Source organism: Lates calcarifer, linkage group LG1 (assembly GCF_001640805.2).
Source record: "Lates calcarifer isolate ASB-BC8 linkage group LG1, TLL_Latcal_v3, whole genome shotgun sequence".
NCBI lineage: Eukaryota > Metazoa > Chordata > Actinopteri > Centropomidae > Lates > Lates calcarifer.
In genome coordinates this window covers 19,444,398-19,456,526 of record NC_066833.1, presented here as the reverse complement: position 1 = coordinate 19,456,526, position 12,129 = coordinate 19,444,398, and the positions used below count along the sequence as shown (strand labels likewise).

The 12,129-nt window shown below is 38.9% G+C and overlaps 2 protein-coding genes across 2 annotated transcripts in view; one reads left to right on the top strand and one right to left on the bottom strand.

Moving 5' to 3' along the window:
* LOC108901063 (activin receptor type-1) overlaps window positions 1-5,646 on the bottom strand; it is a 25,296-nt gene extending 19,650 nt beyond the window's left edge. Inside the window, exon 1 of the mRNA XM_018702418.2 lies at window positions 5,331-5,646. The gene's annotated coding sequence lies outside the window, so the exon portion shown is untranslated. The remainder of the gene's footprint in view (window positions 1-5,330) is intronic.
* On the top strand, window positions 2,540-12,129 carry LOC108901066 (uncharacterized protein C7orf57). The gene is made up of 10 exons (XM_018702423.2): window positions 2,540-2,966; window positions 3,151-3,261; window positions 8,292-8,462; window positions 8,713-8,759; window positions 8,964-9,128; window positions 9,239-9,335; window positions 9,557-9,659; window positions 9,956-10,035; window positions 11,326-11,423; window positions 11,772-12,129. Exons 1-10 carry the CDS (start codon window positions 2,896-2,898, stop codon window positions 11,774-11,776), a joined length of 948 nt encoding a protein of 315 aa, XP_018557939.1. The 5' UTR covers window positions 2,540-2,895; the 3' UTR covers window positions 11,777-12,129.

Sequence of the window (12,129 nt, the reverse complement as noted above, 5' to 3'; positions counted from 1 at the left end):
TCAAAAATGTGTAATCAAGGCACAAATGGTTCTTATATGTAGAGCTGGCAATAATTCTAAATGACTGCAATTCAATTGCACTGGTATGGTAATATTAGTTATTTTGTTCTTCTAATTAATGAGTCAAGGCTAATTCTGATCAAATATAAATCTGTTTGATGTCTGAAGTGGAGCTGATTCAAGTAGTTAGTTGTCTAATCACACTAATAGAGTAATAATAATAACTGGCAAGAAATTTAAAAAGTGAATGTTCATTTTCTAAGCAAAACTGTGGAAATATTCTCTGGTTTCAGCTTCTCAAATGTGAATATTTGGTGGTTTTCTTAATATTCTGTAATAAAGTGAATGCCTTTAGGTTTTTAACTGTTTTACCTCTAAGAGATGGTGATGGGCATTTATCTTTTTTTTCATTAATAAATTATTCAAGTATGTGAGAAAATACTCATGGAAATTAATCAATATTGAAAACAATCATTAGTTGCATCCCTCGATTTTGTACATTTGTTTACAATAATATGTATTTAGATATTACACACAGTTTTCACATTCATATTGTGATATTGATTTCAGCCATGTTGCTAAGCCCTACTTGAATGTTACCAAAAACCAATGAATGGCTAAAATATTATAAAGGCCTCACTTGACTCAAATATGGGGAATGGACTGAACTAATTCACGCAAGTCCCATTGATGTGACGCTGAAGTACTACCATCATAACAGAACTACTTCAGTTTATGACCCCATGACCCAAGAGATGAAACATAGATTATTTTCAATTTGTAGACAAAGTGCCCACACAAAATAAGAGCCCATGCCTGGGACTGGGAATGAGATCAGAGAAAGGCAGCAACTGAAACAAAGCCATAACTTTCCCCCCCTAACAGCTGAGCGATAAGACAAGAGCACTGAAGCGAGTGAAGGGCTCATAAAATGTGTATTGCAGACTGTCTCCAGTGCAGTCTGGGGTTAGCGTGGAGAGAGGAGAGGAGCCACAAGCACTGCAGATCTGTGTGTGAGAGAGAGTGTGTATGTGTGCGCACGTGTTAGTGTGCGCATCTGTGCAGACAGTAGTGTCTCATCTCCCTTCCCTCTGTCTCCACTGGTCTTCATCCACATTTGAACACAGAATAGGAGGAATCAATAAGTCTGTGCAGAGCCACCAGAAAAAGAGGAGAGCAAGCTCCCAAACAGCAAACAGCGAAACAAGACTAAAATCTGGCAGATACACAGGCTGTCTTTTATCTCATTCTCTTCCCCCCCCTCTAACTTCCCGTGTCCTGCTGAGACTGCAGTGCCCGCAAGTCCCAGACAGCGCTTCTCATCGTGATATGTTTGGGCTACATAAGTCTGGTGATTACTAAAAAGGCTCAAGGATTTTTTGACTAAAAATAACACTGCAGACAGAGGGTCCCTTTCTAAAAAGCTGGACACGAGCATAGAGTAGAAGCAAATTCAACCCACATGCTGTGTTCCTCTGCAGCCTGCTGCCTCATCTGACGCCAGGTCTGTTGCTAGTCAAACTTTCTAGTCAGCATACACACAGAGATGCATATGTGCACACACACACACACAAACACAAACTCATACATATGGCCAAAAGCTGAAGCATGATAGCTAAAGGTTGGTTTGGTACTCAGATGCTAGACTTCAAGCTAAATCCTGCTCCCTTTCTATCCTCCCTCCTTCCTCTTTTCCTCACTCCCTCCCTCCCTTTCTTCCCTAACTTGAGAGCCACCTACGTGGAAGAGCAATGAGCCTCAGACTCTTGCTCAGACTTGAAGCAGTCTATCTTGGTCTCATAACTGCAGTTCTCTTGTTAATGACAGACTGTGTAACCTGATTCCACACACACATATGCATATACACACACACCACCCAACCCCCAAACACTCTCTCAGGGTTTTTTGGAGCGAGCACTTCCCTATCCCTCCACTTACATATTGTTCCAGCCCAAACTGCCAGCTGCTTCTAACAGCCAAATTACTGTGCACAGAGAAATGATTGCTATCAGAGGTCTGTCCCCCTACTACCCAAATACCCATCACGTCATGCTTTCTGATATGCTCAGATCTCTGTGGGCAAATTATACATTTTATGGCCATCAGGGAAAAAAACTACAGCAAAGTACTGCCATAGAAGCTATCTGCAGCCAAAGAAATTGGGATTGTGGAAATGTATGTGAAAATTAAAATAAAATCAAAAAGAAAAAAGTGGCAAATGCTCAGAATTGGGGGGAGGTGGAATCAGTGAATATTTGATTCTTTCTTGATATGTGATTTGAACGACTAATCAATGACTAATCAATCAAAATTGGCGACTTGTAGGATGAAGCTATATGACAATAAAATTATCTTCATGAATTACTCAGCTACCAAATATAGCTCCTACATGAAGATAACAAAAATAAATCTCTACGAGGCAAGACTGGCAATTATAATCAAATTTTATTCAAATTCCGGGAATATCTCCTCACAGCTAGCTGCTCCTTCTGTGTGTGGTGACAAATAATTCTACACAAGTCCAGGCTCTAGGACTGGGAGCGGCGCGTGTATGCTAACGTAACAGAGCAGAGACGGTGTAATGGCAGACAACCAGCTCGTAGACACGGACAGAGGAATATGAATTTTACAAGAAAGGCTATGACAGAGTCAATTGGGCACTAGCTGCCAATTGACTCTGTCATTCGTTATCCTGTTTGTTCTTGGTGTAATGTTTTCTAGCCTAGGAGAGTTGTCAGTGTCGCTGTTTGCACCCACTGTGCTAGCTCTAGGAAACCGTCTGATCCGCTGTTCACGTTAGCTTCGCGGCAGCTAATGTAACACACAATCCAAGTATTCTTTCGTTCGCTCTGTATTACATTTGTCATTACAACGTTTGCGAGGGCTTTTGTAGACATGAAGACCTGTCCCGAGCAAAAGTTTGCAAACACGGTGGAATTCATGCATAATTTGAGATGCTATACCAGGTAAAGTTACCTTCCTTGTTAGCTTAGCTACAATTCTACAGGCCTGTCTTCGGTGACTGTAGTTCTGTAAAAAACATTTAACACACCAACTCTTGCAAGTTTTGTACTGCGTTGTGTTGTAAATGCTGTGTTTGATCGCATGTCCCTTCTTTAATGACGTTTTATATCACGATTTGTTTTAAAGCGGGCGTGCTCGATTCCGCCATTTTCCTCCTCGGCCAGCTGTTAGTGTGGGTTGCCCTGGCGACGCGCGTCCACGAGTTTCCGGGATGGAGCTTCTGAAGGAGCACTTAAGGTAGGGGTGCGTTTGTTTTGCAGCTGTGTTCGTATATCATCAGTCTTCCTCCTGGAGGCCTTTCTCTGCCTATAAGCTCAGCCACATTAAAGCCTCTTAAACACAAACTCAAGAAGGAAAATTCTGTGAGTTTATTAAACACTAGCCAAACCACCTCAGAGCAGTCTATTGTTGGGAATACATTGTTAGTGTCAGACGCACAGATAACCTCCTACCTGGCCAAGGAATAAGTTACCACAGATAGGCTGACAATGACACTGTGCCAAATCCAAACAATAACGTTGTAGACCAGTAGACGAGGAGAGGGCCAATCACAATAGCAGGGTGAGCCACCACAATCAGGCTGGTGCCCATTACTTCAGCTAAAAAGGAACAGGATCCCCCAAGATCCCCTGGAGTTGAACCATATCTCAGCCCAGACTGACTGACGTCCCTTTATCCGACCACTATCAGCCAGACTCCGCGACGCAAGCCACTGAGAAAGCCAGACAGCCACAAAGAGGCTGGACCTCAGAGACTGGTCAGCTATGGAGTTACACTGTCCAGATCATCAACCAACCACACAAACACACAGCCACTAACTGCCACTTAATACTGCCACTAACATTAACAAGTTTCCTCAACTGTGATTCCTCTAACTCCGTCACAACCGCTCCTGTTACTTAAATGAAATCTCCAGTATCTCTCCATCCAATACGCAAGGCAAGTTATCACTCATATTACAATACAGTATCTGTAATTTTCTTTTTAAGTCCTAGGAAAATTCACCAATAACTATTCATGTGTTACAGCTTCAACTGGTGGAGGATATTAATGTTGGAATTAATTTTGAGAAGCTAATCCGTGCTGATTAAAGTCTCCTATGCCAAATGCTTGTAGTATATGTTTGACGGTCAGACTGTCAGCCATATACATATAAGTGTGGTCAACTGAATGATTTGGGTGTGTCACCTTGAAAGCATCACAAAATTCAATGAATGTGGTTAAGCTGCCTTCAGTAACACAGACTACAACAAACAAAAAAAAACCAAGTGCTCCCCAGAGATTAGAACTAGAAGCGAGGGAAAACCTGATTAGTATGTGGGAATGTAATTTTGTGGGAGCAAGGATCTAGCACAATGAGTTGATTCTGGGGAAGAACAGTTCAGCGTGAGACATTCCCATTCACACATCTTTTAATCTGCACAATTATCTCTGAATGTTTTCAACTAGCATTAACACCTCCGTAATGAAGTTTGCACCTTCTCATCAGCAGGTTTGCTAGCTTTACATTTGATTACCCCTGCAGTCTTATCTAACACCATTTCCTGTTCAGTCTAATTGTTCATCATGAAGAAAAAACATGTCAACAAATACGTTTACCTCCTAAATAAGGACTACATTGGAGATATTTAAGTGTTTCTTCAAGGCCAACTGATTCGAAATTAAACCACAGACAACTGCAACCCACAATGCATGTTCTCAAATGTTTTTGGCTCTTCCCCCCTTGCAGGACTGCAATTGTTATGTTAAAAGTGCTCAGCATGAGATGATGAGACACACACGATCAAGCTGGAACGACCCTCCCAAAACCTGTTTGCATGACAAAAACTCCAACAAAGTCACAAGTAGTTGCAATGTTGTGAGCCTGATTTGATTGTGAAATTGAAATTACAACCATAGACAGTCGTACTGCTTAAGCACTGACTTTTCTTTTCAGCCCGCTGGCCTGGAGCACCATTAAATCAACAAATAAGTAAAAACCCCTCTGTGGCGCGGTCACTTAAAAACAATAGGCTGTGCTACGCTTCTGCTAAATCATGTTCATGTCACATGCATGTTTTTGTTCATATAACCTAAACTGAAATTGCAAGCTAAACAAACTATGTCTGGCTGCAATAACAAAAACAGACTAAGATTTTAGGAAGAAGCAACTCAGGGGGAGACAGGATTTTTTATGAAAGCACGTCACGAAGCTTTTTCCAGAAAATTGGCAAACTTCTCCACGTCTGATAAGATGTTGCAATATAAAGACGGGTAATTACAATGTAGTTAAATCTACATTTTACATACGACATGATTAAACTTACCTTATTTGTCAAAGTGCTTTATCAGGGCTCGGTAACTGGCACAGGTCGAACTATTCTGCCATCTCCCGAGAATTCACCGACAATACCCGATCTGTTTTCCAAAGTCTGGGAAGCAGAGTCTACATGACGCCGCCAACATTATCGTCGGACGTTCTTTCGCTGAGAAAAAAAGTGATAAATTCAATCGACATTCAAGGTTGGGAGAGAGAAAAAACGAAGATACATTTTATTGCGTTGCCCCCCTTCACACATTAGCACCGTCTGGGCTTCCCAACTCGCAGCGCTACGAAGGCAAAAAGCCAGGATTGGAGGAGGAAGTTACCTCGCATCGATTACCCAGCGTCAAGTGAGCCGATAAATGCAGGCTGTTCCGGTCAAAACTTTCAAAATAAAACAAATAGGCTCCTCGTCTTTCAACAATTTTATGTTCTCCTCAGAATAATTTAGATCTTGTTAGGAAAAGTAAAGTACTGCATTGTAGAAGATACTCAAAGCTAGAAGCTGAAACCAGTTTAATAAACTAATTGTCTCAGCCTCTATGAATGTAATGCTATTATACATCATATTATTGAGTTTTGTGCATCTCTTAATTTCATTTGTCATTTTATTTCTCTATCATTTACAGACTTTTATTAGCTTTTGTACATTAGCTATTTATGGAAGATTAGAGGCATTCATCTTTCTGTACTCTAATAGTTGCTTTTAATATTGTAATATAATAATACAAGTATTATAGGTGAAGGTGAAGGTAATCTGAATTTTCATACTATTGAGACTGGCTGGATTAAGCTTCTAAATGAGCTACTGGTCTGCTCCCATTATTCCATGTTCCTCTCGTCCTCATGCATTGTGAACTGCTGAGGGTGTGCTGTGTGGTGATTTGATTCATCACAAATTCATTTAGGAATATGTAAAATGTACATTTAAACAGCAGGTTTAAAATAAGAATTTGATGCAGGGACCATCAGTATTAGGCAATAAAACAGAACCAACTTTAGGCCCCTATTAACGTCAGCTGATTTTGTGCTTTACTGGTGTATATTCATAAACGCATTTTCAACTGAGATAGGACAAACCAGGTGATACATAGTAAGTCCAGAGCTTTCAAGGTCCCAGGTGTTCAAGGGTCCTTTGGCACTTCTCTCCTTAACCCTGCTGGCAATCCATTCTTGCAAGTTAAGTCTATAAAACTGCATCATATAAGTTTTTTCAAGCTTATTTCATGTTTTGTTTGAAAAATATGAATCTGCTGAGTAATACTACAGTAAATCAGTGAGAAGCAGCAAACAAGAGGTATTTTCCTAGGAAAAGTAGTGGAACTGGAGCAACATAAAATAGAAACACACAAGTAAATGATGCTGATTTATGAAAAGTAAGATTATTTTGATTAAACTCATCTATAATCCTCAGTTTTTAGTATAAATGAGTTGAGAAAGTAAAACACAGCAAACCCCTGATGAAATTTCCTCTGGGTGTTATAATTTTTCATCATCTGATTCCCTAAATATTTCCCTATGATACTCTGTGCTTTTATTGTAAAGCAAAAGTGTACACTTCCTGTCACAGACTTATTGTCTGTGGCTATCTTGACATGTTGGGAAATTAAAGGACCATTGCTATTTCGTTTGCTCTGCGCATGTTCTCAGCATTTAGGGGGTGAAGAGTTCAGGCTTTGGGACATATTTCAGGCAATAAAAATGATCGGTATGTTTAATAACAAACGTGGTCAGTAAACTGAGAAAAACCTATCAAATGATTTCTGAATGAGTCTCCAAACATATTATGCCATGAGGTATTATACGTGTAGAATATCTAAAGTGATAATTTTATCCTGCTGTCATTTACAGACTTTTATTAGCTTTTGCCCATTAGTTATTTATGGAAGGTTGGGAGCATGAATTGATAATGCCACCAGACTATTATGTGCATGGACATTTTATTCAGTATGGGTGAAGAAAACTTAGGTTAATAGGCAGAACTATATTCAGATAGTTCATATTAAGCTGTACATCATTGTCAAAATGGGTTATAGAGATTAGGCTACTAAAAAGACAGTTAAGAGCAGACTACCACAGAGAACACATCATGATTTATCTGTAATAAGACCACTGAATATCTTTTCAAATTGCTCTGAAGGCACATTTCCATTAAAAGAGAAAAGTCTTATTTCACGGTGCTCTGTCACTTTTCTGTCACACTTTTTTTTTTTTTTTTTCACAAAGACCTTCCAGAGATTCATCTTTTAAGACTGTGCAATGCATCAATGATTTATTAACCATTACTCAATAGTGCCAACACCTGACAGAAAATTTTCAGCATTCCAGCTTCTGTAAATACAACACAGCACAGGTGTGGGATGCAGCTAAATATATTTACTCAAGTAGTACTGCATATGACTACAGTTTTACAGTATTTTATACTTAGACATCACTACATTTTAGAGGGAAGTGTTGCATTTTTTACTCCACAACATGTTTTTGACAGCTAAAAGATGACAACATACATAAGTTTATAAAATATGAGTGTTGTAGATTAAACTACAGTTGATTAAAAACTAGTTCCACTTTGACCGGCTACAACAGTAAATTGTCACTTACACACTGCATTAGTAATGATACAACACATGACAGTATAACAGTCTAGACCTGCTATATATATATGTGCAGTGCCTCGAGATAACTTCTGTTGTATTGGTATATAAATAACGATTGTTTTGACTTGACTTATGAATCTATCTATCTAACAGATATTGACATGTACCTCGCCTTGATTAAAAACTCAGAAAAAAACTTTTTAAAAATCTGAAAGTGGGATTGTACCTATCTCATTCTTAACTCCATCAAATCACACTCGCCCGTTTTTTTTTTTTTTTATTGTCTTTATGTCCTTATGCTTATTTAGAAAGACCTCTCCACCTTTCAAACTTGCGTTCACAGACTAACTAACTAATTCGCTCACTAGCTGTCGCGCCAAGTCGAGAAGAAACCGCATCCTTCTGCTCTCCACATCACAGAGCAGCAGCTGTACTCCAGGTTGTCATAACTCCCAGCAAATCGTTTCCATAGCAACGAGGTCAGAAGTTCCAAACAGAGTCAGCGTCGTCTCTTGCTTCCCTGCTAAAATGCTTTCAGAGTAAGTATAACATTTTAAATTCACTCAGAACTGTAGTTAAAATTATTTCTCTAGAGTAATTAGTGCCGTCACTTCTAAATTTGTATTTAATTTATAGACGTGACTTGGATAAACTGACAGAAGTCGTGACGTTAGCTAACTAATGCTAACGTTAATGCAGTCTGTTGATGCTAACGACCGTTGCTCGCTTGTACAAGCTATCGTCGGAGAGGTTTGACGGTGTACCGGGTTTTGTTTCCATTTCCACTAGAAAATCCCTGGTACTCATGAGTAACGACCTTCAACCAACAAAACATGGCAAGTATAACTGTTCATACTGTGACATAGTTTAGTTTCCTCACGGTGTAGCCCATGTAGCTATGGTCAGCCGAAAAGGTGCTGCCATCACTCGCGTGGGTGGTGCTTAGCAAAGTTCAAATTAAGCAATTAGAAGAAGTAGTATCTCTCCATTTTTTCTTTAGTCACGTAGTGTGTTTATGTGTGTGTGTTTTAACATTACAGGTATGAAAACAGGGTACAATGCAGTAAATGGCCACATCTCCCAGATTCCAGGACTGTCCCCAGCCATCAGCACTCTTCCGGAGGAGAAGGCCCGAGGGCGAAGAGCAGGAGTCCTGGAGAGTGACTCTGACTATGTAAAGCTTGCAAAACAAGGAGGGCATAAGGGTAGAGCCATGCTGATGCCTTCACACACCTTTTGTTTACACACCTCCTTTGGGCTCATTAATACTTTAGCTTACTTTTATGTGACTTTTATGTTCATCTTTGCTTGACAGGACTTTTGTGGCATGAGGACACAATTGCTTCTCAACCGAATTCATACAAACCTCCAGACTGGTTCTGCACTTCATCAGAGGACAACAGCAAACCAAGGTACTTGATTTAAAAATACTTTCACCTCCGTTACTACAACTACAACTACTTGCTACTTCTGTCAGTGCTGCCAATGTAAGAATATTGCTAGTAATGTTACTACATTACTACACATCCATCCAACAATCAACCACTATAATGGTTGATAATTCTTCATTATATATTTCAACTATCAGTAAGTGAGGGACATGTTTCATATCACTGTATTGTTTCATTAACAGCCTCATTAACAGTGAAGAAAGGAAACCTCTAGAACCTCCCTTTGGGACTGACAATATGTCAGCCTGGGAGAGGGATGATAACAGCAACAACAGCAAAGAGAAGGTAAACAGAGAAATGCCAAAGTTATTCAGAAAGTAATTTAGCTATGAGTCAGCGCAATAACAATTTACTCTGTATCTCATGTTGTGTTATTATGACTCCATGTTTTATGATAAAGTTAAAGGATTGTTTGTGATGCTGTACTGTTACAAACTTCATTCTGTTGTAAATTGATTAGGCAGAGCTACTTTGTGGTTTAGGTGCTTGTTGTAGGAGATGCGAGGAAAAAAGATAACCTCGCTATTTTTACATTCACAAAATGACCACCAAAGACTGTGACTTTGTTTTGGGTTCTGCAGAACAACAACATTGACTGTGGCCAGATGAAGAAAATGCAGTCACCCAACCAACATCATGAGACCAGCAAATTCAAGAGGATGTAAGTTCATGCTGTCACAAGATGGTGCTGTTGGTCTGTGGTGGTGGTTGTGTCTCAGAGCGCCTGTCATTACAACTCTCAGAAACAGCATTGCACAAAACGGATTTATGAACTTGATGACCTTAGTATGTCAGATGATATCATTCATTTTGATTGGAAAAGGAGCGTAGGGTTACTGGAGTGACACACAAAGCAGATATATTATTATACACATATTTGACCTAATACATGTGATATATTATGAGTAGTTTATATTTTTGTTATTTAGTTAAGTATGGACATAAATTCTTTAAACTCTGTACTCATGTAGTATAATTAAGCGTTGTTTGCTCTGATAAATATAAGCAATTTCATAATTAACAGGGTTTTTGCTAAATTGTTTAGCTTTTCATCAGCTTAAGTCTTCTTAGCATAACAACACACACACATTATCAGTAGATTCCAGACCATATGTCTCCATGCTGTGGTGACTAAGCAGAAATGCTTGTGGGCATTTAACTGAGGTCAAATTAAACAGCACAGAGAGCAATGGCAGAGCAAAAGCCTGGACATTCACCTGTGAGTTTGCTTTGGCTCACTGCTGGTCTGTGCTGTGTGTTCCCTGTACCTTTGGGAAAATGTCAATGACTTGTCAAAAACACAAAATAACCTCACACATAGTGCTACAGAGACAAAACAGTAAAGACTAAAGTCTGTGTACGTAAGAGGCTGTATGGTTACAACGCATCCACTGCAAAAAACTATCTATCTATCAATCATATTTGTTAGACATGTAAAAATCTTTTTTTTTTATTAGTGCAGTGATCAGCTACACACGGTCTTGGTGTAAGATATTGACTTTGAGAACAGAGCCTAGAAATTTCCTGAACCATAAGTGACTGACTGAGTGAAAACAGTCATTTATCACCCTTTTCCTTTATTTGATCAAAGATAATAAGGCTAAATCTGAGATTACATTACTTGTTCAGATGGGCAGTTTTGCAGAGTGGTACAGTGTAAAATGAAGAGAAATCTAACTAATGTCAGTACCAGTTATTGACTCTGTGTGCTTTGTTGTAGGAATACATTTGTAATGAGTAGCCAGAGTTTGTTTTGATGCACTGTGTCGGAGGGGTAGAGTTCATATCTGATGTTTAAACTGTCTGTCATCTGTCTGGTTAACGTAAAGCGTTTTGACAAAGACATTGCATTATATTTGTAACTGCATAAGCACCATCTGGTATGATGTTCATTAAAAAGCATTTTGTGTTTCCATCACATTTGAACTTTATATTTATGGTCTTTTCACAGAGTATTTGACAAGAAACCAGCTCCTGTCAACATGTCTAAGCTGTTGAGCTTTGGTTATGTGGAAGACAACAAACCAACAGTCAATACTAATGTGTCAAGTAGGTAACACAGTGTTTCTGACAGTTTGAGTTAAAATCTTCCTGGTTGCCATCAGTAATTACCTTTATTACTTTTTCATTATGCTATCAAAATTCACCTTCAGTATAATAGAAGGAAATCAAGCAAAGCTGTTGAACAGTATGTTTCTTGATTTTATATTACTCAATCTGTAGATATTGTCAATGATGAAATAATGTTGACAAAATTTGAGGTGTACAAGTTTAAGGTTTCACTCATTAAGTATTTATGATGCCTCTTTGAGAGTATAATGTAGCGATTATTGGTGAATTATGTGATAATGGTGAGGTGAATGACTCATATGTTCATATACATTTGCATGCCAACAGATTAGAAGACTGCCAGTGCGTGGGAAACTCAAATGCTTCCAGCAGGAATATTTGCCATCCTCTCCTCTGACAACAATAATTTCTTTACCCTTTCATGCTGAGCCACATCAAATACTTTACGTAGTTTCAATTGTGTTGTCATATCAGATGTCTTCAGTGTGAAAGTGCTCAACTGAATTAAAGTTAGGATCTTTTATTTATTGTGCCTGTTAGCTGTGCCTCATTAACTGCATTAATGAGGGAAGGAAGGCACCAGTTAACTCCTGTGTTAAGTTTTTCGCAGTGTCTGTAACTCTGTAAAAGGCACCTTTCTGGAATAAAAGTTTGATAATTTGAATAAAATTAAAATGATTCAAAA

What these genes read in the sequence shown, in the direction of transcription:
- LOC108901066 (XM_018702423.2), top strand. Translation starts at nt 2,896, where the DNA reads ATGAAGACCTGTCCCGAGCAAAAGTTTGCAAACACGGTGGAATTCATG. An exon ending in GAGGACAACAGCAAACCAAG is followed by an intron (nt 9,336 to 9,556) that starts GTACTTGATTTA and finishes TTTCATTAACAG; the next exon opens with CCTCATTAACAGTGAAGAAA. An exon ending in GCAACAACAGCAAAGAGAAG is followed by an intron (nt 9,660 to 9,955) that starts GTAAACAGAGAA and finishes TGGGTTCTGCAG; the next exon opens with AACAACAACATTGACTGTGG.